The 25,700-nt window shown below is 42.2% G+C and overlaps 1 protein-coding gene across 4 annotated transcripts in view; it reads right to left on the reverse strand.

The window, feature by feature from the left end:
* Positions 1-1,557: 1,557 nt before the first annotated feature.
* Positions 1,558-25,700, reverse strand: part of SPATA16 (spermatogenesis associated 16) — a 126,981-nt gene continuing 102,838 nt past the window's right edge. For all 4 annotated transcript variants that reach the window (XM_045029469.1, XM_045029471.1, XM_045029472.1 and 1 more), the window contains 2 exons: positions 24,690-24,770; positions 1,558-1,838 (listed from right to left, as the gene is read on the reverse strand). In XM_045029469.1, the coding sequence (XP_044885404.1) occupies positions 1,716-1,838; positions 24,690-24,770 (204 nt within the window). In that variant the 3' untranslated portion in view covers positions 1,558-1,715. The remainder of the gene's footprint in view (positions 1,839-24,689; positions 24,771-25,700) is intronic.

Consider the following 25,700-nt stretch of genomic DNA (forward strand, 5'->3'; position numbering starts at 1 on the left):
GACTCAGGTGTCGCAGCTCTCACACAATTTTTATGGTGCCCTGCCACCCCCAGGGAATCCTCAGCCAAAAATTAGGCACCCAGGCTCCCTATACAATGCATGGGGACTCCGGAACCCAGACCTCCTAAGTGAGTGTGCTGGCTTCTCTCCGGCCTAATCAATATTTAAGAATTTTATAGACAGTGGAACAGTTTTAACGGGAGAGATGGAGCGAGCGTGCGACTACTCCAGAATACCCCACAACCCAGGGGTTAGGGCACTCATCTAGACAGTGACCTGAGCCAGCTCAGGCAGAGTGTGTGAGTGGGTGAGCGCGCTAACTGTTGGGCTATTCGGTACAAAGGGAGGGCAGTACAAAGTGAGTTTGGTGTGCTGTGAGAACACCTGTTGGATCGGGCCCCCGAGCAATTAGGCAGCGGACCACCTAGTTGAATGGAGCCTAGTTTGTGACTGGGGCTTAGGCGCGTAGCGGCTCAGAGCATCAGGTGGCTTTGCAAATGGGCACTGGCAGAAATTTTGACACCTAGGGAACGTTACCAGTGCCCACATCGGCACTTAGGAAATGTAGGCACCTAGATGGCTGGGTGGCAGCTAAGCAGGGTTTCAAAGATCTAAATTTTTGGACTTAGGGAGCTAACGTGGCAATTAGGTACCTAAAGCGCTTCATGGGTATAGCCCTAAGTGACTTATGCTGTGTCTACACTACAGCCTCCAGCAAGTGTCGGCCAGGCATGAGAAGAGGTGTGAGCCCTGACCAATATAGCTCTGCCAGCAAAAGCCACTAATGTAGCCAGTTATACTGGCAAAACTATGATCATACCATGATAGCTTGTTTCCTTCAGAGAGGAGTGAAATAAAATAAGCCATGCTGGTAAAAGCGCAGCTTTGCTGGTGTGGCTGTGGCTGCTCTAGCAATGCTGGGCTACATCAGGAATGCTACGCCAGTAAATCACACCTAGTGTAGACGTGGCCTTAGATAGCTAAGGCCCATTTTCAAAAGTGACGTAGGTACTTAAGGCCCAGCTTCTCAAAAGTATTTAGGTGCCTAACTCCTGCCCTGCTGGAATCCAGGAGGACCTGGGCCTCTGGTCTTGTAATGCTGAGCAGAGCAACGCCTAAATACCTTTAAAAATCTGCACCCTCGAGTCTGTTTTCTGAGGCTCATGGCATTCATTCATTTCAAATGGATTTTCAATTGGATGCTTAGCACTTCTGCAAACCAGGACCCTGACACTGGGCACCTGAAACAGGAGATTCCCCGTTTCTAGGCCACCTTTGTAGCACGTGGACCTGTAAGTGTAAAGCTTGCTGGCCTTACTATACGTCAACTGGACTTCATGCAGGGGTGTGCGTGCGCGCGCACACAATCTCAGGATAAAACCCACTCGCCTTTATTCTCTACTAAAAGGAGAAAGTGGGAAAGATGCAGCAATGGCTCTTTCTCCACCATCTTTAAATAAAAACACAATTTTGAATAAGACTTTCTCAAGCCAAGCTTCCTGCAAACATTTATTCCTGCCAGTTGAGACTAATGAAGTGCAGGAGCTCCTTGCTAAGGATGAGCCATCGTGAGGGGACACCTCATTAATTTGAAGGCAGGCCTTTGTTGTCCCAACTGTCAAAACTTCCACGGTATTAATGTCCTTGCTGCCGTCCTCGACATGTCTTGGAGGGCTGAGGGAGGAGGAGGGGATAGTATCATATTTCCCCAGAGACTAGGGCTGCTGTACACTTTGAAGCCTCTTCATTTTCATTTTCTGCCTCCTGGCCGTTCTGAGCTTTTTGGTCTTTAAGAAGCTGTCTTCTAAGTGATATAAGAAGTCTTCAATTATTCCAACCTGCAAATAGAAATAAATGTCAAAGGTCTGTTTCCCCCTGCAAATAAACACAAAAAGCTTCTTATCAACTAGATTCGGTCTCTCTCAAAAAATTTTTTTTTTAAATTAAAAAATTGCTTTATGGAATGAACAGTGCTCCCAAAGAACTGATTGGTGTAAGTGTATCTAAGTATTGTTTTGTTCTTTTCCACGGGGATTGCATTCCTTTACGGATGTGGAATAGACTCTTTCACTGGGTTCTGCACATTGGAAATAGGAATTTATCACAGCCCTGTCTTTTAATGGCATTGAAAAACAGTCCCTCTAAAAGAAGGCATGATGAGGAAATTAATCTCAAGCAAATTTTTCTGATAAGGAAAGAATGACAAAAGAGAACAGAGGTGGCTGGCATTTATATGCTGAAAGTCAGCACAGGGAGAAAAATGAGTAGTCCACATTGCCATGGCAAGAGTCATTTTTCTATTAAATCTAAATGAAGTTCTGAATAAATACATTTTCCCATGAAATATCATTCACCAGAGAATAGTAAAAGACTAAAGGATGCAAAACAATAATTCCTGACGATACCATCAGTCTCCCCCTAGAATAAAATCAAAATTATTCTAATAAATGGCACATTCAGATACGCGCACTTTTTTCCTGTCAACACCAGCTTTAAAACAATCTAAACCAGCATACACAAAATACGGCTGTGTACAGGTGTTCTGTAAATACTGACGCATACGTATTTATATGGTTCTCCATACCCATCGGTTAGGTTTATTCAGCTCCATTGCATGCTCTGAAATGGGCAGCATTCACATAAGGGGAACACGATTTTGATGAGTTTGCACTTAATTACATACAAACTCATTTCTTAGTGCTCTATTTCTATGAGCATCTAAAGAAGCAAGCTTCCAATTGCATTCTAAGATGCATACTTAAAAAAAAAAAAGGCTTAATCTATCAGCCTGACACACATTCAGTGGAGCATTGCTTGTGTCATAACAGAACAGCCAACTACAAACTAAGCCGAGCGTGGCTTACTACTACACTCACAGATTGGGGCCAGGTTCTGCTTGCACATGCCTCCAATATCAGTGAGGCTGCGGCTGTTACTGGGCTCCTGATCTCCGGCTCTAAGCAGCTCCACTCCGCCCTGGTTGTGCCTGGTGTGTATGCATATGTGTGGGAGGAGGGGCATGGTGGTTGGTGCATGTAAAGTTCATGCAGGTCATGCACAGTGACTCAGGGTTTTTCCTACACTGCCCCTCTGAGGCTTTTGCTGTAGAAGGTCCTCAGTACGGCCTCTGACTTTTGGAGCACCTCCACCCCTGCAGCGTACAGCTTTTCAGTGGGGCACTTATAGCCAGCACCTTGCTAGAGAGCCACTTGAAACTCCTGCACGGGTATATTTTCCCAGCTAGCCTAGGAAACCTGGTTCGCGTTCAGTGGTGGAGTTTCACCCACGTGTGGCTGAGCGCTCTGGCACAGTAGCATCTACAGGCGCCCGCCAGGACTGTAGCAAGCAAGCGTGTGATGGTTTCTGCCCCGAAGAGCTTACAGTATCATAACAGAACAGCCTAAAGAGACAAAGGGTGTGTGAACGGAAACATTATTATCCCATTTTAAAAAAGTTCCCCCCCCACCCACCAATGGCTCCTAGGTCTGAAATGGCCTACCCAATATCCCATAGGACGGTGCGGCAGAGATGGGACTTGACTTCCACAGTCCCATGCTTTATCTGCAAGACCAGCCTCTCACCCAAGGTTAGATTAAAAGGCAACTTCATTTTTTCCCTTGACGTTAACGAAATCACTCTTATTTCAGCCAAGCAAACACCTTGGGGGCGTGGCTTCCGTTGTTTCCCCCTCATGCCAGCATTTCCTAAACCTTGTTCAACACAGGCTATGGGGAGTGGTGGTGATGAGAGGTTTCTCCTCTCGGGTCTTGAGACATAATAAACCAGTACAGCACTGATTCCATGGTTTATAATGTCCCCAGAAATCCCTGGTTTATTTTCACAGATCAAATCACAACGTGTCTACTATTAGATGCATTTTATATTTATAACACACCTCTCAAAGCAAGAGCCCTGCCCCCAAAATGGCATAGCAAGGGGTGGAGGACTAACAGTTGCTTATATAACGGCTGTGCTACTACTACAGTTGATGAGCTGATGATGTTATTTGCACAGCAGTGATGGCATTCAAATCATAGCTGACTTACAATTAAAATGTACGGCCGTGAGCCAGAGCAAGATTTAAATTAGCACACGAACACACAGAAAATACTGTCCTTTGACAGCATGACAGGCGGTGCGGGCTAGTTTAGAATGGCAGTTAGGTGGCGGCACCTTTCAGCAGTGCTTATTCATGGTTCTTAGATTGCACATGTCATTTCAAAAGGTAAATTGGAGGCATTGTAAATGGAGCATATGGCTGTCACGTTGAAGGGCTATCGTCAGAAGGTGGCATGAAAGAGGTTACTGTCACAGAGCGGGCGTTTCATGGCTGCTGTAGAGAAAATGTTAGAAATAATTATAGCCAAACTGTGACAATTGCTGATAGCCTACTACTGACAAGGGCAAATCCTGCAGCGATAGCACTAAGTCCTTCAGTCCTTACTCAGGTCTATGACCAAATCCTGCAGGTCTTGACTTCAGTGGTAGTGTTGCCTGACACTAGTCAATTATGTTAGTGATTCTTGTGTGACTCATTTCAGGCCTGGTCCTATGCCCACTGAATCAGCCTTTCAGCTTCCATAGCGGGGGAAAAAAAACCACTGTCCACTTTACAGAGATGCTGCACGTTCCACCATGAAGTCAATGGGGAGAGGGATAGCTTAGTGGTTTGAGTATTGGCCTGCTAAACCCAGGGTTATGAGTTCAATCCTTGAGGAGGCCACTTAGGGATGTGGGGCAAAAATTGGTCCTGCTAGTGAAGGCAGGGGGCTGGACTCAACTCAATGACCTTTCAACGTCCCTTCCAGTTCTAGGAGATTGGTATATCTCCAATTATTACCTTATTACCAATGCCTGGACTGGGCCAATTAGGATTGTCCTATATAAGAAGCCTTTGACACCATGGGCGCCCAAACAGTGATGTCCCTTTATGCCTTCCCTGTTTGCAAGGGCAGGTCTACACTGGGGGGGTGTCGATCTAAGGTACGCAACTTCAGCGACGTGAATAGCGTCGCTGAAGTCGAAGTACCTTAGATCGAATTACTTACTGTCCTCACGGCGCGGGATCGACGTCCGCGGCTCCCCATGTCGACTCCGTACCGCCATTCGCGTTGGTGGAGTTCTGGAGTCGACAGGCGCACGTTCGGGGTTCGATATATCGCGTCTAGATGAGACGCGATATATCAAACTCCGAGAAATCGATTGCTACCCGCTGATCCGGCCGGTAGTGAAAACGTACCCCAAGAGATGTACTTAACCTATGCGTCCAAATGTACAGTGTCTTGGATGGCCCTGTGCTAGGGTGCACATTCCGACGTGCTTGGTGACCTGAGAGTCCAGGAGGCCCATTTTCATTGACTGACCAGACAACTTGCATTGCTACCTGTGCTTTGCTGTGTTGCTTCCACAAACTGTACCTCCCCACACTCTGCAGGCAGGTATTCCCCCCATACCTGCCTCTCAGCCATACAGTGGCAGCAGAAACCATTTCTACTCTGGATAACTTCCAAACAGCAGAATGCAGCCTATATTCATGTTATTTGGGCCCGTGACAGGAATGGCCCTATCACGGAGGTGGCTCGCAGCTCTTCCCTTTCAGTTCCTAATCGCAGGTTGTACTTGGCTCTGTTTCTTCTCACTGGGTCACTACAGACAGTTCCCAATAGACAGAGGAAACAGGGGAAAGACATTGCAGAACGGAAAACAAAGCGAACAAGGGGAGAGATGGAAGAAACAGGGGCATATGGTTTATGGGCATATATACTTTGTAGCAAGCTAGACCTAAATTCTGCAGTAAAATTCCCTCCATTTTGCAGTACAGCTGCACGGCAGACTGCAAGTGCTGTGGCGGCTCTGGTTAAATATAAAAATCGAGGTTTTTATGGAATGAAATATTAACTAATAGTGCAGTGTATTTCTTGTCAAATATCAGAGGGGTAGCTGTGTTAGTCAGGATCTGTAAAAGCGACAAAGAGTTCTGTGGCACCTTATAGATTAACAAATGTATTGGAGCATGAGCTTTCGTGGGTGAATATTGATGAAGTGGGTATTCACAACATTTGTTAGTCTATAAGGTGCCACAGAACTCTTTACCGTATTTCTTGTGTTATTTAACTTGATATTAAATTCAATTTATTTTATGCCACCTGTAAATTTTCTCTTGTGTCTTATATTGACAACACACTTGAGAAGTTGTCAGGTATAGAAGTTGGAGGTCTTGGTAGCTGGATAGTGGAAAGCTGGGGCATTTGATATTGAGAAAGGCACGCGAGGCAGTTTGGGATCCTGGAATACATACGTTAGCTATTACAATGTTGCATGTCAGTTGTCCTAATTAAGTTTCATAGCTCATACCTTATTGAGATGTACAAGGAAGTCTATGCCCATCTCACAACTAACTTAACTTATGTTGTTTGCAGCCTCAGGAAGACAACAGTATCAGTTTCTGAGGGATTCACATGTATACACTTTTCTTTGTAGCCATAAGGAGTTTCTACTAAGGAAGTCAATGGAGTGCTGCTGGTTTTACATGTAATTCCCTTCTTAGGGTATTTCTACACAGCCAGGAAAAACCTGTGGCTTGTCTGTGCCAGCTGAGTCAGGCTCGGGCTGTGGAGCTGTTTCATTGCTATGTAGACTTCCCGGCTTGGGCTGGAACGAAGCTCTGGGACCCTCTCACCTCATTGGGGCCTAGAACCCGGCTCCAGGCAGAGCCCAGACATCAACACAGCAATGACATAGCCCTGCAGCCTGAATTGGATGGCATGGGCCAGCCACAGGGGTCTAGTTGCTCTGTAGATGTACCCTCAGATGCTGGTCTATAATTCTGCATGAAGGAATACAATGGCCGCAATATATAAGTCCTGGGGAATTTATTGATATAGCGAAAAGCAACAGAGGCCAAACTGAGGAAAAGAGAAAAAGAAAAGACAAAGAGGTAGAAAATACAGATGGACTGATAATCTGAGCGAAGAAGAGAGGCTGAAAGAGATACAGAAGAAATAAAGAATGGATCCAGAGTTGGGGAGGTTTTTAAAAATGGGAAGTAGGACTGTGAGAATGTGGCAAAATTATACTGCAAAGGGACTGTGAGTGCCAGGATATAGGGAATCAGAGTCCTTCAGGAAGAGGCCTTTATTAAAGAAAAAAGTTGCAAAGAGGCTTCCACCCAACTTGAGGTTGAGTTTTGTTTCCCTTGTTTACCAGAGCCCACACCCTATATGGAACTTTGTACTTCATACTGAGACAGCTAGTGACCAAATGATAAACTGCAAGTACATGTCGCATTGTGGACAGAAAACAGTAAATGGGACATGGGAAGTTAAAGGCTAATTTGCCCACCAGTAATGCTGTGAACTTCTTATTTTGGACATTTTGAGCTGATTACAGTTGCCACCTTTGAGATGCAGAATAACCAGCCACTGGCCACCTGCAGTCCTCACCCTACTTCTTACCCTCTCCCTGTTGGCAAGCCTCGGGTCTGTCCTGCTTCCCAGTCCCCAGTGCAGAGAGGAGTCACCCTAGTTTTGGTAGGTGGAGGACCTGGCCCGCAGAGCGGGACCTGGATGCTGGCCACATTCCCAGCCAGGTGACCCGCACGGTAGTTACAAGGTCACTGTGCAGCTCTGCATGCACACAGCTTACAGTGAACATTGGTACCACATGACAAAACCGAGCAGCACAAAAACTGGTCAGGGCTGTTAACAACCAGGCAGGTGGCACCTATATGGCACTGACAGTGAAAAGGATGGGGAAAACTTCAAAGCTAGGTACAGGACAGGGTGTGCCATCAAACCAGTAATCCACAGGCCTGGCATTCCACTGATCAGAAAGTACCTTCTCTTCTCACTTTTGTTGAGACACAACCATGTACCTGAAGGATTTCCTTTTTCTCACTCCCCCCGCCTTTTTTTTTTTAATAAAATGAACATAAATGGAATGATGGAAGCTCCATGCCTGTCTTTTTTCAGGGCCACACATAAAGGCACTTCCATTCTCACACATCTTGAAAAAGATGAAAGGTATAATTAATGCACTCTAAATGACTGGACGGGCTACAAATCAATTACTCTGCACTATATGTTCATTCTGAATTCCCAATAGAAAAGGCGATGGTCTATGGTTCATTTAACTACAAAGGCAAACAGCTCATATTTAACTAAAATGCTGTTACATTATTGTACAAAAGTGTGCAGAAATTGTAAATGGTTAAATACTTTCAGCACATTTATTTAATATAGTTAATGCCAGGCTGCAATGCCAATATGGGGTACTTTGATAACAGAACATGATTTATTTGAAGTCTGAACTGCAGAAGTTCTTGTCAGTCAAGAAGACTATATGGTTTTTACTTTAGCTGGGAGTTTGATTCAGAAACATTTTATTGCATTCTTGAAAGTGACATTAAATAGAACGCCATACAAAGATAAGGAACAATATATGCTTGTTTGAAGTGAATAAAGGTATTTTCAGTCCTGACCCTACCTATTTTACCAATAATATCCTGCAAATAGCTTGAGGCTCGCCAGCAGGGAGGGGTAAGGTGGGTCAGTGATAGTGAATGGCAACACAGGAGACAACTGTCAATGTTGCTCATCAGCTGGGAAAGTGCCCTCCGTAGGGAGTTGTAATGGATCCTCGGCACATCACTCTGTTGGTCCCTGGTTCAAGTCTATTCTCTGGGGGCAGCTTGTTTGCTTAGAGAGAGGGGAGATATAATTGGCTGCATATGGGCCAGCTGTGCCCACCTTACTTGTACCTTGTAATGGCCAGATGGCTAGTTTTGGATATCTACACCTAGCCACCAAGGGCCACTATATAGGTCTCCCTCCTGTATGTGAGAGACCTGTATAGTCCCTGTTACAGTCACTCCCTGTGTCTTGAATACTATTAGCGGGTGGATCATTCCAGTTATTATGCTGACTTATCTGTGGGGACCATAAGAGGGACGTTGCATCTGTTTGGCCATGGTGCCCTTATTACTACTGCCAGACTCTCCTGATGTCTCATGTGGCTGCCTACACTCAGTACCCCCCCATCCTTTTAACTCCACGGTCCCATGAGCACACAGTAACTGGGTGTGGAGCTGCCAGAGACATCCTAAGTCTCTCGTGTGCTTTTGATATGCAACTTCACTGGAGCAGGGAAAGGGACACCATGTGACACAGGCTCTTTCAGCCTGGCCATGTTTCTTTTTGAAAGACTACTTTCTCCTTTTCTGGTAATGCTTGCTTCACATATACATCACTAGTATTCTCAAAGAGAGCCCAACTGCACTGAGTTTTTATGCACACGGTGCTATTCTTCACTGGGACAAGGACACTTTGCATAGTTTTCCTTAAACACACAACATGCACCAAACAGGATGATAAGGCCCAAGATGTATTATATAGCTATAATCCATAGCCCAGGTTGTTTTCATCCAAGTCCTGATGAGTCACAGATGTCACTAAATTTGTCACTGTTACATATAATTGCTGCAGAGGGCTTGCCCTGAGGAACAGACATCGATGATCAGAGATTTTCTTCTTTGACAAGGTAACGGGTTTGGTGGATGTGGGAATGCACTAGACATAATATATCTGGACTTTAGCAAAGCTTTTGACACAGTCCCACATGACAGTCTGATAAGTAAGCTGGAGAAATACGGGCTCGGTGGAACTACCATTAAGTAAATACATAATTAGTTAAACAACCACAAGCAAAGAGTAGCTATTAATGGAATGATGTTAGATTGGAAGGAGGTCTCAAGTGGGGGTTCCATAGTGATCTGTTCTGGGTCTGGCGTTATTTAACATCTTTATTAATGACTGGATGTAGGAATAGCGAGCATACTCATGAAATCTGCAGATGACATAAAGCTAGGGGTTGGGTTGCAAACACTTTGGAGGATGGGATCTTGCTAAATTGGAGAACTGGACAATAGATAACACAAGGAAATTCAACAAAGACAAATGTAAGGTGCTACATATAGCTAAGAAAAACCAAATGCACAAATACAGAATGGGGGATAACTGTCTTGGCAACAGCACTGCTGAGAAGGATCTGGGTGTTGTGGTGGATCACAACCTCAACATGTGATGCTACTGCAAAAAAAGCAAATGCAATTTTAGGTTGCCTTAACAGAGGCATAGCATGCAATTCACAGGCGCTGATAGTACCGCTCTACTCAGCGCTGGTTAGGCCTCAGCTGTGTCCAGTTCTGGTCACCAATGTATAGAAAGGATGCAACAACACTGGAAAAGATCCACAGGCGAGTGACAAAGTTTGAATGGATGGAATGCAAGCCATAGGAGCAAAGGTTGAAGGAACTGGGTAGGTTTAGTTTGTAAAAGAGGAGATTAAGGGAGAACATGATAGCTGTCTTCAGATACTTGAAAGTCTGCTATAAAAAGGATAGAGAAAAGTTGTTCTCTCTTGCCAGAAAGGGCAGGCCAAGAGGCAGTGGGTTCAAACTACATCACAGCAGATTTAGATTAAATATCAGGAGAAACTTCTTCACGGTAAGAACAGGAGGCCAATGATGCAGACTGCCTAAGGAGGTTGTGGCAGCTCCTTCACTGGAGGTTTACAAAAGGAGGCTGGATAGCCATCTGGCTTGGATGGTTTAGACCCAACAAAGCCTTCATCTTGGCAGCGGGTTAGACGAGATGGCCCTTGTGGTCCCTTCTAACCCTCTGGTTCTATGATTGCCAAACAATCACCAGGAAGATGTTGATTCATCCAGTACTCAGGAAAGCAGTTTTGGTCACAAAATTGTCAGAATGCACACCTACCTTTTAAAAGGGCAGCATGACTTCACAGATATGAGCAGGAATATCTACCATCCGCCATGCTAGCTGCTAAAGCAGATCAAAGGCTTTGCAAAAGCAGAAGATGCAGGAGGCAATATTCCATGAGGGCAAACCAACAGAGGAAAAGTATTTACTTTATTTGGAGAAAAATTAGCTAGATATGTAACAAGCCATGGTAAAGTTTTCAAAAGCACCTAAGTCACTCAGGGGCCGATGTCCCAGTTTCCCAGGTGCCTAAATGCCATTGAACAAACCAATGGGACTTAGGCCCCTGGTGGGGCCAGATCTTTAAAGATATAATTTCAAAGATGGCATTTTCAAAAGTACCTCATAGGGCCTCACTCTCACTGATAGCAATGGGACTTAGGTATCTAATGCGATTTTCAAAAGTGCCGCGGCATCTATCTGCATCTCTAGGTGCTTAACTGCCTTTAGAACTCTAACCCTAAGTGGTGCGTCTACTCTTGAAAATCTTATCTAAGAGCCATAAATTACATGTACTGGCAAAATAAATCTTAAAACATTTGTATTTATTTCTATTCCTTAGGAACTATTGGTATTAGGAGGCAATATGCTGCCTTTAAACATCATCTCAACATCTTCCTCCTTCATACCTTTATTTTACATTCAGGCTTATCCAGCTTCTACAGCACCTCAGTGTAATGAAGATAGACAGTAAAACTCTATAGAAAGAGGTCTTAGAGGGAGGCTAGTGAGGTTTATAGATGAAGCACAGGAGTAAGAGCTGAGAGGATTAGCCAGTAAAAGTGATGAGCAGAAATCTTTGCAGATTTTATTTAAAAAGTAAGTGATCTGGTTTGCACAGGTTCTGGGAGCAAAGGGAGCTCGTTACCTGGGAGAAACTCTGGCCATAGAAATGCATGATTTTCCTTGCTGTTAGTACATCTGGCTGTGCATCTTTGAGACGCACAGCTGCAACAAGAATGCTCTTTTTTGGGGACAGCACAGTAACGCACTATGACAGATATGGCCATATGCTGCAATGTCCTGGACAAACCTTATTGAATTACAATAAACCTTACTGAATTAAATGAAACCTTTCTGAATTAAGTTACCTTACTGAATTAAATTTAAGTATCTTAGGAGTTCATTGTATTAAAAATGCAAATGTTTATGTATCACTGTTGGATTGTATACAATGTCTCTAGGTGGGGGTGACATGACTAATGTAAACCCTGGGAGTACTATGAGCTTCCAAAGAACTATTTGAAACAATGTACCAGACAAGAATTAACTTTTAAAGTTTAGTAAGTTTCCCAGGAAATCTCTAAGGGGAAGTAAATGCAAATGTATTTCTCTAGTTATGCAAGAACTCAGCTTTTTGAAGATTTGTCCTGAGGAGGGGACCTGTGTCTGCTGATCACCTGTTATGCAAGGACAAGATCAGAGGTCCAAACTAAAAGAGTGAGTTATAGATTCATAATGTTCTTGTTCTGGGAAAAAGGTGTGATGAACTTGTAACCATAGAAAATTGCACGTGGTGCAATTAGGACTAACTCCTATAAAAGCCCCTACTGGAGTTGGGGTGATCCCTGGTGAGCTTATTAGCATGTGTGTTTTAGATATGTTTTCTCTGTAATGCTTTCACCTTAACAATTAATGTGCTTGCTTAGGAAAAAGCTGTATGGTAGTTTATTTATAGCCTCTGAGGGGCTGCCTTGCCAGAGGATGTTGTGAAGGCCAACACTATAACAGGGTTCAAAAAAGAACCAGATAAATTCATGGAGGATAGGTCCATCAATGCCAGAAGCTGGGAATGGGTGAAAGGGGATGGCTCACTCGATGATTACCTCTTCTGTTCATTCCCTCTGGGGCACCTGCTTTGGCCACTGTCGGAAGACAGGACTCTGGACTAGAGGGACCTTTGGTCTGACCCTGTGTGGCCGTTCTCATGTTCTTATGAGAAGAAAGCAAAGCAGGCCTGCTTAGGTAGCCTGACTTGCTGAGAACTCACAGTGCAGACAGGAAAAGGTGCAGCTTGGAAAAACCCAGGAGAGGTGATGGTTGAAGAGCCAGGACCCTAAGTGTAGGTGCCTTGCTGACCACTTAGGGGGAATACAGGTGCAGTTGCCCTGCATTGTGACATACACAATACTTATAACTACTGTGTCCAGATCCAAAGCACTTATCTACAATTGTTTGACAACTTTGTCTAAAAGATTGTGCAATTCGTGCCTTGTACCTACTTCCAGAAATGGCCCCAATTTTGGATGCTGATGCAGAAGATAAATACAATGTTTCTCTTTTCTCTTTTGCACACATCTGGTTCATCTGCATTGCCATTCTTTAATGAAAGAGGCATGTTAAGTGACAGACAGCTCTGTCACACATTTCCTTCTTAAAGGACTGAATTAGTGAATCACTGAAAAACGGTTCAGTATGCACTGATAGGAAACAGGGCGGTTGGCATGTTAGCATTAATTTGGTGCTAAAAGTAGGTGGGGGAAGAGGACTGTTTCGCAATGAGAGTGTGAATAATAATAATGATAGATTACATTTACTAAGTGCCTGACAGCTTGAACAATCCAATTTCACTTCACAAACTATCTTGCAAACACTCCCTATCAAGCATACTGCTTACTATTACAAGTAGTCTTGATGACTCATGGTATTTCTCACAGTAGTAAGCATAATGCTCGTTAGTAAGAATTTGCAGGATTGGGTTCCATATGCATACCCGACTGGGCAAAGGATGCCACCTCTGTTGTGCAGGGCAGCAGCTAAGCATGGAATTTATGCACAGGACTCTTCATGACAGCAAGCACTGAGGAAACATTAGCCCAAAATACCAGTGCCAATCCCTAGTTATAGGGAAAGTGCAATGGGATTTTCAACAGAGCTGTGAAAATAACTGATTTGACTGCTTGCTAACAGTTCTGAAAAAGAAAATTAATTTCAAATAGACTGGACATGAACAAACAAAAAAATTTAATTTTCAATGAACTGAGAAGTCGGTGAAAATATTTTGGGTTGAATGAAATGTTTCATTTTGATGTTTTTAAATTTTTAAAAAAAAATAATTGAAGGAAATTTCAAAATGAAAAGTTGTTTCAAATAGAAGAAATGAAACATGTTGTTTTGAAAATGTCAGAATGAAAGATTTTGATTCTTTTCAGATTTTTGGGGGTATTTTTTTTCCAACCAAAACAATTTGGTGAACTCAACATGAATTTACAAAATGTGCAACTCAACTCGAATCGGCAATTTTTGGTCAAAATATTTTGCCTAGTTCCAATATTTAATGCCTTGTGCCCTGTGACCTACTGGAAAAGGAACTGAATTGGTGACCGCAATCAGGGGAGTTTTTTAAGGTTTCAAATACTACTATATTGCTATATTTTTCACCATTATTTAAAATTCTTCCCCTGAACAGTCTCTTTCTGCATCATGCATAGTGGAACATGCCACATTTCTATTAATTAGGAACTAGTGATATTAAAAGTCACTTGTAGCAACAGGGCAGTCATTCGCTCTGCTCCCCAGTAGTAACAGCTCATATGTTTGGTTTTTATTATTGGCCTATCAGCAACTTGGAGGCACATAAAAGGTCAGTAGTTGATGTTATTTCTCAGTCTAACATGATGTTAGATCAGGGGTAGGCAACCTATGGCACGGGTGGCCAAAGGCGGCACGCGAGCTGATTTTCAGTGGCACTCACACTGCCCTGGTCCTGGCCACTGGTCCGGGGGGGCTCTGCATTTTAATTCAATTTTAAATTAAGCTTCTTAAACATTTAAAAAACTTTATTTACTTTACATACAACAACAGTTTAGTTCTATATTACAGACTTATAGAAGAGACCTTCTAAAAATGTTAAAATGTATTACTGGCATGCGAAAACTTACATCAGAGTGAATAAATGAAGACTCGGCACACCACTTCTGAAAGGTTGCCGACCCCTGTGTTAGATGCTTGGCCTCTTTTTCTGCATAGCTGGTGGGGTGAATTTAACCCTTGTAATGTCTTTATGAGGCAAATGAGCAGCAAATTCATAAAAATACTCAAATAACATTGTGAGCACTGCATTCTTGCCATTTTCTCACTTCTGCCTATTCTGTATATGAGAGAGAACCAAAGGGGTTACATTTCAAAGGCAGTGATTGATTTACAGGCAGGAAGTTTTGAAAACTCCAAAAATTCTATAACCATCACTGGTTATACAGGTATACAAGTGAAGACCGCGACATGTTTTTACTGTCACAACAATGCTGTTGAATTTACCAGTTCAATTCTTTGCTTGTCTTTCCAACACTCCCATCCTGCATCAGCAGAGACTCAGCAGTAAAGAGTCTCATTTTCTATTTCCGCAACTCCTTTGAAAATTCCACTGTGCTTCCTCCCTCCCCCTGCCTTTCTCTCAACAAGCTGTCACAAACACTGTCAGCTACAGTGTATTTAAATGCTGCCTCTTCCTCCCCTATCATTAAGCCCATGTTTGGTCATCTCCCATCATCACCAGCCTTCTGCTCCCTGGATTCTCTGCTAATCATCTCACTCGCACTCAGTCCAGCCAAACTGAAGCTACTAAAACCATCTTCCTTTTTTTGGTGCTGTCCACATCCCGTTTCTCTTTGAGAATCTCTCCATTAGATTCCCATTGTTTTTCCTGTCAAATTCACATGCCTTTTGTAACCATCCTTGTCTTCTTTACTCAGTCAGAGTAGAATGGCGTTTCAGTGGAGGGTCCATTTGAAACAGGACACATCCAGAAATGGGGTGGTACAGGAGGATCCATTTATCTTCTACTACAGGGGTTGGCAACCTTTCAGAAGTGGTGTGCCGAGTCTTCATTTATTCACTCTGATTTAAGGTTTTGTGTGCCAGTAATACATTTTAATGTTTTTAGAAGGTCTCTTTCTATAAGTCTGTAATATATAACTAAACTATTGTTGTATGTAAAGTAAATAAGGTTTTAAAACTGTTTAAGAAGCTTCATTTAAAATTAAATTAAAATGCAGAGTCCCCCGGATTGGTGGCCAGGACCTAGGCAGTGTGAGTGTCACTGAAAATCAACTCACGTGCCGCCTTTGGCACACATGCTATAGGTTGCTTACCCCTGTTCTACTAGCTTATAAAAACCTGAGCAAACTCCTGCTACAATGCACTGAAAGCCTGATAACCTAGGAACAGGGACTTTAAAAGAATACAGCATTGCAGAGCAGATTGCATGTGAACAATGGGCAGTGGATTAGAGTACCATACATTTTTTCCCCACTTCTACCTTCCAACATCATCTATGTAAGTAAGTAAGTAAGTAAGTATAGTAGTATCCAGAATCCAGTACTATTCAACATGTCCTTTCTCCCATCAAGATACCAAGAGTGTCCCTTGTTGTTTCCTACTCTTGACCTGAAGACTGTCTCGTCTGTTCCGCCTTGCCATGGTTTAATTTTCAATTAAGAGGGAATGTCAGTGAAATAGAGGGGTTCATCAAACAGTGGCCTATTGCTGCTGAAAAAGGCATAGGCACTGAAAGCAAAGATCAGCTACCCAGCAGTCTGTTTGCCTTGCAAAAATATAGCCTAATTTTACTCTGTTTCATATTCACATACATTAGTACAGCTTTTCCCATACATTTATCCTTATGTTAGTTACATCTGTTCTTTTATTCATTCTTACGTGTTTGCTCTGCTGTCAGATTTATGAAATAGTCATTCCACTGAGCTCAGCAAACGGCGGCCATAACTTAGCTACATTGCAAAATACGTGATGCCCTTGAGGTAAACTCAGATGTTAAGGCTTTATGAAGTGTCTCACATGTGGCAGTTCAGAGAAGTCTATTTGTCAACTTGTGTCTATTGTTCAGTTGTTCAAAAGATGTTAAAAGGACCCTATTAAATCACAAGCTGTCTGAATTCCCAGGGAACTGAAAGGAGGAGAGGGAAAGATTTGCATTATTACATATGAAGATTAAAATGATCCGTGTTGGGCCCTGCTGCATTATTGTACCTTTCTTTCGATGTGGAAGTTACCAGTTGGTAGGTTCTAATATGTCTGTTTATCCACTTACAGGCTCCCTCAGTTACTCTAGTATCTGGGTACCTCACAAATATGAATGAATTTCTTCTCACAAGGGAGGGAAGTATTGCTATGTCATTTATTTATTTATAGTACAGCAGGGCAGAACTAAGGCACAGAGCAATTAAGTGACTCAACCAATATTGCACAGGTTAGCTTTGGCAGAGCGGGGAATTGATTATAAGACTCCTGAGTCTTGTAGCCCATAGAGCTAGCTTTAGCATTTATTTTATTTAGCAGTTATGCAAGGAACCTACAGGCCTGTCTCCTGTAAGACATTGGATTCAGCAGTTAGTATAAGGATTGAGGCTATGAAGATTGGCCCAGATAAACGGCCCAATGGTCACCCTTAAATTTTGGGGAACTGGGAATAGAGTGTTTTGCTAAATGTATTAATAAACTATTGCAAATATAGAAAGGTTCCTAAATTGCGAGTACTGCAACCATGCACATTGGCGTTCCCAACTGAACAGTAATTTTGATAATACTGGGCCTGATCTTGGGATAAGAACTTGTCAAACCTCAAAGTAATAACTGGGTATTAAGCAATCAATATAATGAATACATAAACCATAGATCAGGCTACAGTCCTGGCCCAGTGCCTTGAACACAAGACAAAACTTTTCTGTTGTAACCCCCAAAGTTATGATTTGTAGGCTCTGGCAAGTTTAAGATGGGAGTTTCTTAAAACTGTAGAAAAGAGAGATGGAAGTCAAAGATATTTTATTAATGCACTTGGTCTTATATTGAAATGACTGAAAATCAATTCCTCCCTCAATTACCCAAAAGGTCCTGAGTCCACGAGTCTGTGTTTCCTTGCAATATTTAATGACATCACTAACACCCACAGGAGTGTAGGGACTGCATCAGATACAGTACCCTGACACAAGGTCCTGGTAGGTAGATAGAAGATCATTTTTAAATATAGGCACAGAACAGACAGTGACAGTGCACATTCTTCAACACTGCTCATTCAATGTACCTTAATGCTGACTTGGAGAGATTACCCTGATGGGTGAGAGGAAGGGTAGGTCTCTAAATGTATCTAGCAATATATGGCACAGACAGTCTTCACTGCAGAACTGCCAGTGCCATGGGTTCACTGCATGGAGTGTGAACAGCAGCATAATAGGGATGCAGGAGAACTCTATACCTTCTACACATGGTGGAACTAGGGTCTATGTCAGCCGCACATGGGAACATGGAAACTGGCCTGGGACTGGAGAGAAGCATGTCCAGTGGGTCCTTGATTACATGGATCCAGTGGCCACAACCTGCACTGGGAGGGATTTGTAGAGGTCTCAGCCTCTATTCTAGCTTGGGGGCAGGTGTGGAGACAGATGGACATGGAAGAGATTTTTATACCTGCCACCTGCAACATTCGCTTCTCTGCACAAATCACAGGTACTTGGGCTTTGGGTTGAGGGTGAAGGGAAGTGAATTTCAGCTCCTGTGTGCCTAATTTCTTGGCCTGTCTGCTGAGACTACCAGTGTCAGTGATTAGTGAGCATTCTGTGGTCGGACACCTGTTCACCAGGAAATGGACTGAGATTGCCTCCAACTCAAACAGCTGTCAGGTAGCAATAATTTCAACAACTTGGGACGTTGACCAAATTTTATGCAGGGGCCTACAGGTGAAAGTCTCCATGTCCCATTAATAGTGAGAAAGACAGACTCTTTACATAGCCATTTGCTTTTATCAGTAAAATTACTCAGCCATTTTTGCTTTGTTTTTAATACTTTAAAATAACAATGAACCTGAATGCTAAATTCAGTCAGAACATTTAATGAAAAAAGTCAACGCCATCAATGAACTGGATGAGAGCAGAATCCCATAAAACATCTGCCTCCACCAAAGTCTACTTTTTTTTGTCACTCTTATAGTTTAAAAATGGCCAGAATAATTTGAAACTAATTTGATAAGCCCTCTCTACTATCGCAGAAAGAAAAGAAATGCGTTTGGAGGGTCCTTGTATATCAAGTTTCAGCCTGAATGAATTTTTATGGTTGACTTAAAGTATAAAATCCTGAAAATAGCTGTTTGCAAAAGGAATTCGGACAGACCCTTTAACCATTTGGAAAATAAGCGCAGCTATAATTCCACTGCTTCAGAGGATAATTTTGAGTGTTTTGGTTAGGTACAACTGCTGCTTCTATTGCATTTCAGGAGAGATGTGGACAAATTGGAGAAAGTCCAGAGAAGAGCAACAAAAATGATTAAAGGTCTAGAAAACATGACCTATGAGGGAAGATTGAAAAAACTGGGTTTGTTTAGTCTGGAGAAGAGAAGACTGAGAGGGAACATGATAACAGTTTTCAAGTACATAAAAGGTTGTTACAAGGAGGAGGGAGAAAAATTGTTCTTCTTAACCTCTGAGGATAGGACAAGAAGCAATGGGCTTAAATTGCAGCAAGGGAGGTTTAGATTGGACATTAGGAAAAACTTCCTAACTGTGAGGGTGGTTAAGCACTGGAGTAAATTGCCTAGGGAGGTGGTGGAATCTCCATCACTGGGGATTTTTAAGCGCAGGTTAGACAAACACCTGTCAGGGTTGGCCTAGATAATACTTAGTCCTGCCTTGAGTGCAGAGGACTGGATTAGATGACCTTTTGAGGTCCCTTCCAGTTCTATGATTCTATGAAAAGCCAAACTTCAGTGGTGGCAATCTGGCTATCAGATTTTTTAAGAGCTTTGCATTTATAACTGATTGCACAAGCTCCACTATGAACTCCTGCTTATTTCAGAACATGTAAATTAATTCAATGGCAATAAAGGCAACTAACTAACTTGTAACTGCATAAAGCCACATAATCAGTCATGTGATGGCTGAGCAATTTGAATCTCTCCAAAAAGTCTTTGCACATATGGATTACAAACTGTATTCTATGTACAACCTCCATCCAGCGCTTCATCATCTGATGTAATCCTTCTCCTCAGCTATGTATTAAGGCTGTTTAACATTCCTAACTAGAGCTGGTCAAAAAGTTCCCAACAGAAGGATTTTTCTGTCAGAAAATGATGTTTCATTGAAATTGAAACTTTCCATGTGAACATGTCGATTTTAATTAAATTTGATTTAGGAAAAAAACCCCAAATAAAATATGTTTCGATAAAGTCAAAACAGAACATTTCAACCTTATATGAATGGAACATTTTGATCTTTTATTAGAAATGTATTCAATTTTCTATTAAATTATAATCTACTATAAAATACAAGTCAAAATCAGAACAAAATGTTTCAATCATATAAAAATGAAACATGTTGATTGACTGGAACAGAAGTGTTTCAAAAATTCTGTTTTGTGGGAAATTTCTCATTTTGTTTGTTTTTGTTACAATTCAGAACAAAAACAAATTTTGCAATGTTGGCATTTCCCACAGAATGGAAATTCTGAATTTTGTACAGCTCTATTCCCAACCATAGAATATGCTGTTCAGTTTTAACGGTTGAACTGGTTCATGTTAAGGTTACAATACAAGGGAGAAAAATACCCTGGCCAAGATTTTCAAAAATGAATGTCTAAAGTTAGGATACTTCAAGCATGATCCAGCACTTGTTGAAGTGTCTGGGAATCCTTCCATTAATTTCAGTGGGCATTCGATTAGGCCTTAAGTCAGTATTTAGGTGCCTAGATAAGTGGCCTGATTTTCAACAATGCTGAGAACACAGAAGCTTCTACTGAAGTCATTGTGAACTGTGGGGTTGCTCTACACTTTTGATAATCACTTTATTTAACCAGGTGCCCAAATACAGATTAGACTCCTTACTTTAGGTGTTCATTTCTGAAAAAAACTCTCTCCTACATTTAGTTTTTTCAAATTTCACTATTCTAGAATACATTTATATGGTGCCTCTGTATTATAGGTAGAGCAAATAGTGCTGTCTATATGTGTTTTCCCAACACATTTCACTATAAGACTTTTTTTCAGTTGCTTATAACTTAACCAAACTTTAACCATTCAGGCAGAAGTTTTCTATGCTGGGTGGCTGCTCTTTACTGAATGTATCTGGAAAGTTTTAGTGAAAATAATTTAACTGTTTCCGAGAATTAGATTAGGGAAAAATATGCCATGTTAACAAAATTAATATAATTGTTTCATTGAGACGCTCTACTGCACCCATATTTTGGAGCAGGAACTTGAAATTTGGCAGCAGATGCCCTTTGTGTCAGGGATATGCCTTTTGCCACCCTCATGAATATTTGGCTGTTATAAGCCTTTGAAAAATCTCAGTTCTCACATGCTCAGTAGAGACTTGTTAAGACTTTGGCAGCTAAATTCTCCAAAGAGCTCATCTGCACTGAGCACGTGCCATTGCCTCATAGCTTGTTGGAAATGTCATAAGCATGGGATACGTATAGTGAATGAGGTTAAACAGGGCAGGGTAATACTTACACTAAGCTTACTGGCTATGGCCTAGTCCAGGGGTGGCCAGCCTGTGGCTCCAGAGCCACATGTGGCTCTTCAGAAGTTAATATGTGGCTCCTTGTATAGGCACCGACTCCAAGGCTGGAGCTACAGGTGTCAACTTTCCAATGTGCCGGGGGGGGTGCTCACTGCTCAACCCCTGGCTCTGACACAGGCCCTACCCCCAGTCCACCCCTTCACGCCCCCTCCCCTGATCCTGCCATGCCCTCACTCCTCCCCCTCTGAGCCTCCTGCATGCCACAAAATAGCTGATCGGGAGGTGCGGGGAGGTGCTGATCCGTGGGGCTGCTGGTGGGTGGGAGATGCTGGGCCCGGGGGGCGGGGGAAGCTCATGGGGGCTGCTGACATATTACTGTGGCTCTTTGGCAATGTACATTGGTAAATTCTGGCTCCTTCTCAGGCTCAGGTTGTTCACCTCTGGCCTGGTCTTTGACATGCGTGTTTGCCTTGCTAATATGTCCTTATGAGAACTTCGTTAATAGTGTTGTATAGGACAACGGTGATGTTTTGTTCACGGAATGTACTGACTTGGAGGATGTTTCATAGATAAGAGGAAGTTATCAGCACAATGAGCGCACAAAATGTACTACCAAAAAGTTCCCACATTGTGAAAAAACAGGAGAGTCCTTACACTGAGCAAGAGGTGAAAGGCCTGGTCAGCATGTATGATCAGTGCGTGCTCAGGGATAATAAACCAATTAGAAGAGAGATATAACAACATGGAAATAGAATGGACAGCAAAAATTATGTAAACTGAAGCTTGCACTTGCATATTGCAGGGCTGCCCGGAGGCGGGGAGGGAGAGGGGGGCAAGTGGGGCAATTTGCCCCAGGCCCTGCAGGGACCCCCATGAGAATATCGTATTCTATAGTATTGCAACTTTTTTTTTTAATGGAAGGGGCCCCCGAAATTGCTTTGCCCCAGGCCCCCTGAATCCTCTGGGTGGCCCTGGCATATTGTATGAAAGACATACTGCTTAATGTTGACTGGATGGTCAGATAATGCAATTGTTTGCAATTGCTGCTCCTGGTTGCTACAGATCACTGAGATGGTCACACTGGGCACCAGAATCCAGAGCAGGGGGGAGACTGTTTCTCTTGTGCTCTCAGTGGTCCCTCTGGTGGCAGGCTGGCAGCATGGAAGAAGAGGAGAAAGCCAAATAACTGCACAGGGAAGAGCTGGACCTATGGGGCAGGGAGGGAGGGAGGGTGGAAGGGAGAGGGGTCAGAGGGAATAGATTGGAATGAGGAGCCTGGGGGCAAGACGGGGACTGGGTGCCAATGTGTGTGATCATGTAATTAAAGACAGTGTCATAATACCAATAATAACGTTGCCCAATCACCCTTAATTTTGGTATTTCCTACCTTTGAGTGCTTGATGTTACAAACGTAATATTTGTTTCACACAGAGTTGGAGCGCTGTGTACCTAAGTCAGAACAATTCCACAGGCTTGTGGCTCAAATTGGAACTCTTTGGGAGACACTTAATTATGCAAAGAGATAACCGTAAAGCACCAAATCCTGCTAGCAGATATAAACCCACCTCTCCCACTGCTGTCCATGGAAGTTGTATCTGAGACTAGAGATTGGCCCTTTTAACTAAGGGGGAGGGGTAATTGTAAATGAGGCATAAGGCGGTCGGATCTTTGTGGACATTCAACTAGCCATTTGTATTTCTTTTTAAATTTTATATCAATGTTTAGTTATTATTTATGAAAGGAAACAGTATAAGGATTACAAATATCTCATGGGATCTGTGGGCAGATGTGAGATAATCATAAGATATACCAATTGCAGAGCAGAGATTTTGTGAATATTATAGCATTTATTTAATCACTTCATATTTCTAATAAAATATGGCAAAAGGACATCTCTTTATTACTCTAGGTATTTTTGAAAAACATTTGAAAAAACCCCAATGATCAAACAATTCTGTACTTTGAAAAAGTCACCATGAGCCACTGATCTGACATCTAGATAATGAATTATTTCTTGTTAACACTGCATTCAGATACAACATATTCTGGGAATTTGAACCCAGTTGGCTTCAGTTGTAATAATTGATTCTGAAAGTGACTAAATCCCTCTACATTCCTCTGGCAGCATTTATTTGAACAGTTGGAAACATCTGTCGTGTTTGGTTTAAGTTAGAAATATTTTTGTTTGTTTAAAAATTTTGAAATTTCAAAAGCAGACTCAGATCACTGGAATATAAGGAAATAAACAAACTGTATTTAATGGCATGGAATGGTGGCTACTGGAGGATTCTGGTGATATCACAAACTACTATAGCTCTGCTGGGTTGAGAGAGCATGGAACTCTCAATGCCCAAATTCCTCCGCATTCTTTGCACACATGTAGAAGCACGTCAGCATTCTGAAATAACTAGGGACATGTTCTTGTCTCAGTTACACCTGTGTAACTCTGGAGTACACGCTACATTGAGTCAATGGATTTAGGGTTAGAGTTTGCACTGATGTGACTGAGACCAGAATCTAGCTTCTCAACTCCCTGGAACCACAAGTTCAGGTTCTGGCAGTATTCAAATTCAAGTAATCTGCCCTTCATTTTTCCAAGAGAGATGCAATTTGCTATGCATGGGTATTTAGATGGGATCTTTAAAACTGAAGTCCCATCTGTCCGGCTGGGACACTGAAGATCCCATGACAATCTGTAACAGAGCAATGCTTTGAACCTTAAGCAAAATTTCCCCTTGCCTGTGCTATCATCCCCTTTCTCAGAAGTGGCTGTATTTAACCAGTGCTGTATGTGTACAATTGTAAAGTGCTTTGGGGTGAAAGGCTTTGTGTCAATATCAGATATCCTTATTTTTTCACAGGCAGGCCATTATTTATTATATAGGGTCAAATTCATCCCAGTGCTGGCAGTCAGCACAAGACCCTAGGTACCATTTAACCCCTTCTTAAGTCCCTTAAGGGTGATATTGACCAAATGCAGAGGTCCCAAGAAAGGCGCTACGCACCCTGTAAGCCTCACACCACCTAAGCCTCACTTAAGCTTTTCAGTGGGGTTTAAGTGAGATGTAAATTGCACACAGAGTCTAGTGTGTGTTCTCTGATCTGGGCTGAATTCTACCCGAAATTAAAAACAGTTAAAACAATATCCCAAAAAGGGGGAGAATGAAGGTAAGTATAATAATCATCAAAATGAAGCGATTCAAACCGTTTCCCCAGATGATGATCATGTGAAACTGTTAACGCTGTCAAAGGCTGAACATATGAGAGTATTAAGGCAAAAACAAACACTTATTTGGGGCTAACTGTCTGTGCACTAACAAGCGCCAAGACAAAGGGTTGGGCCAACAATAGCACCAACTTTCATTTTTACCATCGGAACAAATGTGCCCCAAGATAGACATTCACTCCCTGAGAAGCAGAGTATTCTGCTGTCTTCAGCTGCAAGTTTTACCTTCTGAATTTTATTCCACACACGTTCTTTATCACTTCTTCCTTCAAGGGTGTCCATGGCATCTGCCATTAGCGACTGCAGCTGTGGCACCAAGATAAAAATTATCAGTGTGGAATTCACACAGAAATAACTTCCCTAAATACACAGATTAAAACCCAATTAAAAATTCATTTGTACAGTGATGATTTTATTACTCATCTTTCACACAATGAGCATCACCACCTCATCGTCACTTCAGCCATTACTCTGTATTATTCTGGATATAAAATACTTAACAATGGGGAAAATTCCACTGGAAAATTTGTACTTACGCCTATAGGTTTTAATGTAGTAAATGTTTATATTTTTTAAAGCCACTTTTGGGTTGTAAAGAATAAAGGTTCTATATTTTATTATTTAATTCTCCAAGATATTCTATGTATTACAAGAATTTGTGTGTGTGTTTTCTTCCAAGGCTAATGTATCGTAATTTAAGACAGCATGTAAAAACCTCACTAGAGGACAATTCTAAAGCTGAGATGTTTTTACTGTATCTCAAACCATGTATCTCATTTACCTGTTTTACTATCCTTTTCTTTGACAGAGCCTTCCCATCATTCAGCATAACAGAGCATAAAGAACAAGGCAGCCTATTTCTACTGTAAACCATAAAAAGTATGTATTGATAAGTGCTTGATAACCAGTATTCAGTGCTAGAGGCTAGGCTCAAAATTCACTGTGGCTATGGCATTGCCTCTTTTGGGGTCCTCCTCTCAAACATTTTCAAAAATACATTTTCAACTGCATTTAAATAACATAATAATATAGGAATTGCCAGACTGGATCAGACCCACACTTCACCTAGTCCTGTTTTCTGCAGTGGCCAGCACCAGATGCTTCAGAGAAAGGTGCAAGAAACCTCTCATTAGCCAAGAATGCAGCCGGCAAGCTGAAAAATTCTGTTTTGGTTCTCCAGAAATAAAAGTTTTCTGGAAATTCCTTCTCATGAAAAATTTAATATTTTTGATATTT

Source organism: Mauremys mutica, chromosome 9, assembly GCF_020497125.1.
Source record: "Mauremys mutica isolate MM-2020 ecotype Southern chromosome 9, ASM2049712v1, whole genome shotgun sequence".
In the NCBI taxonomy this organism is placed as follows: Eukaryota; Metazoa; Chordata; order Testudines; family Geoemydidae; genus Mauremys; species Mauremys mutica.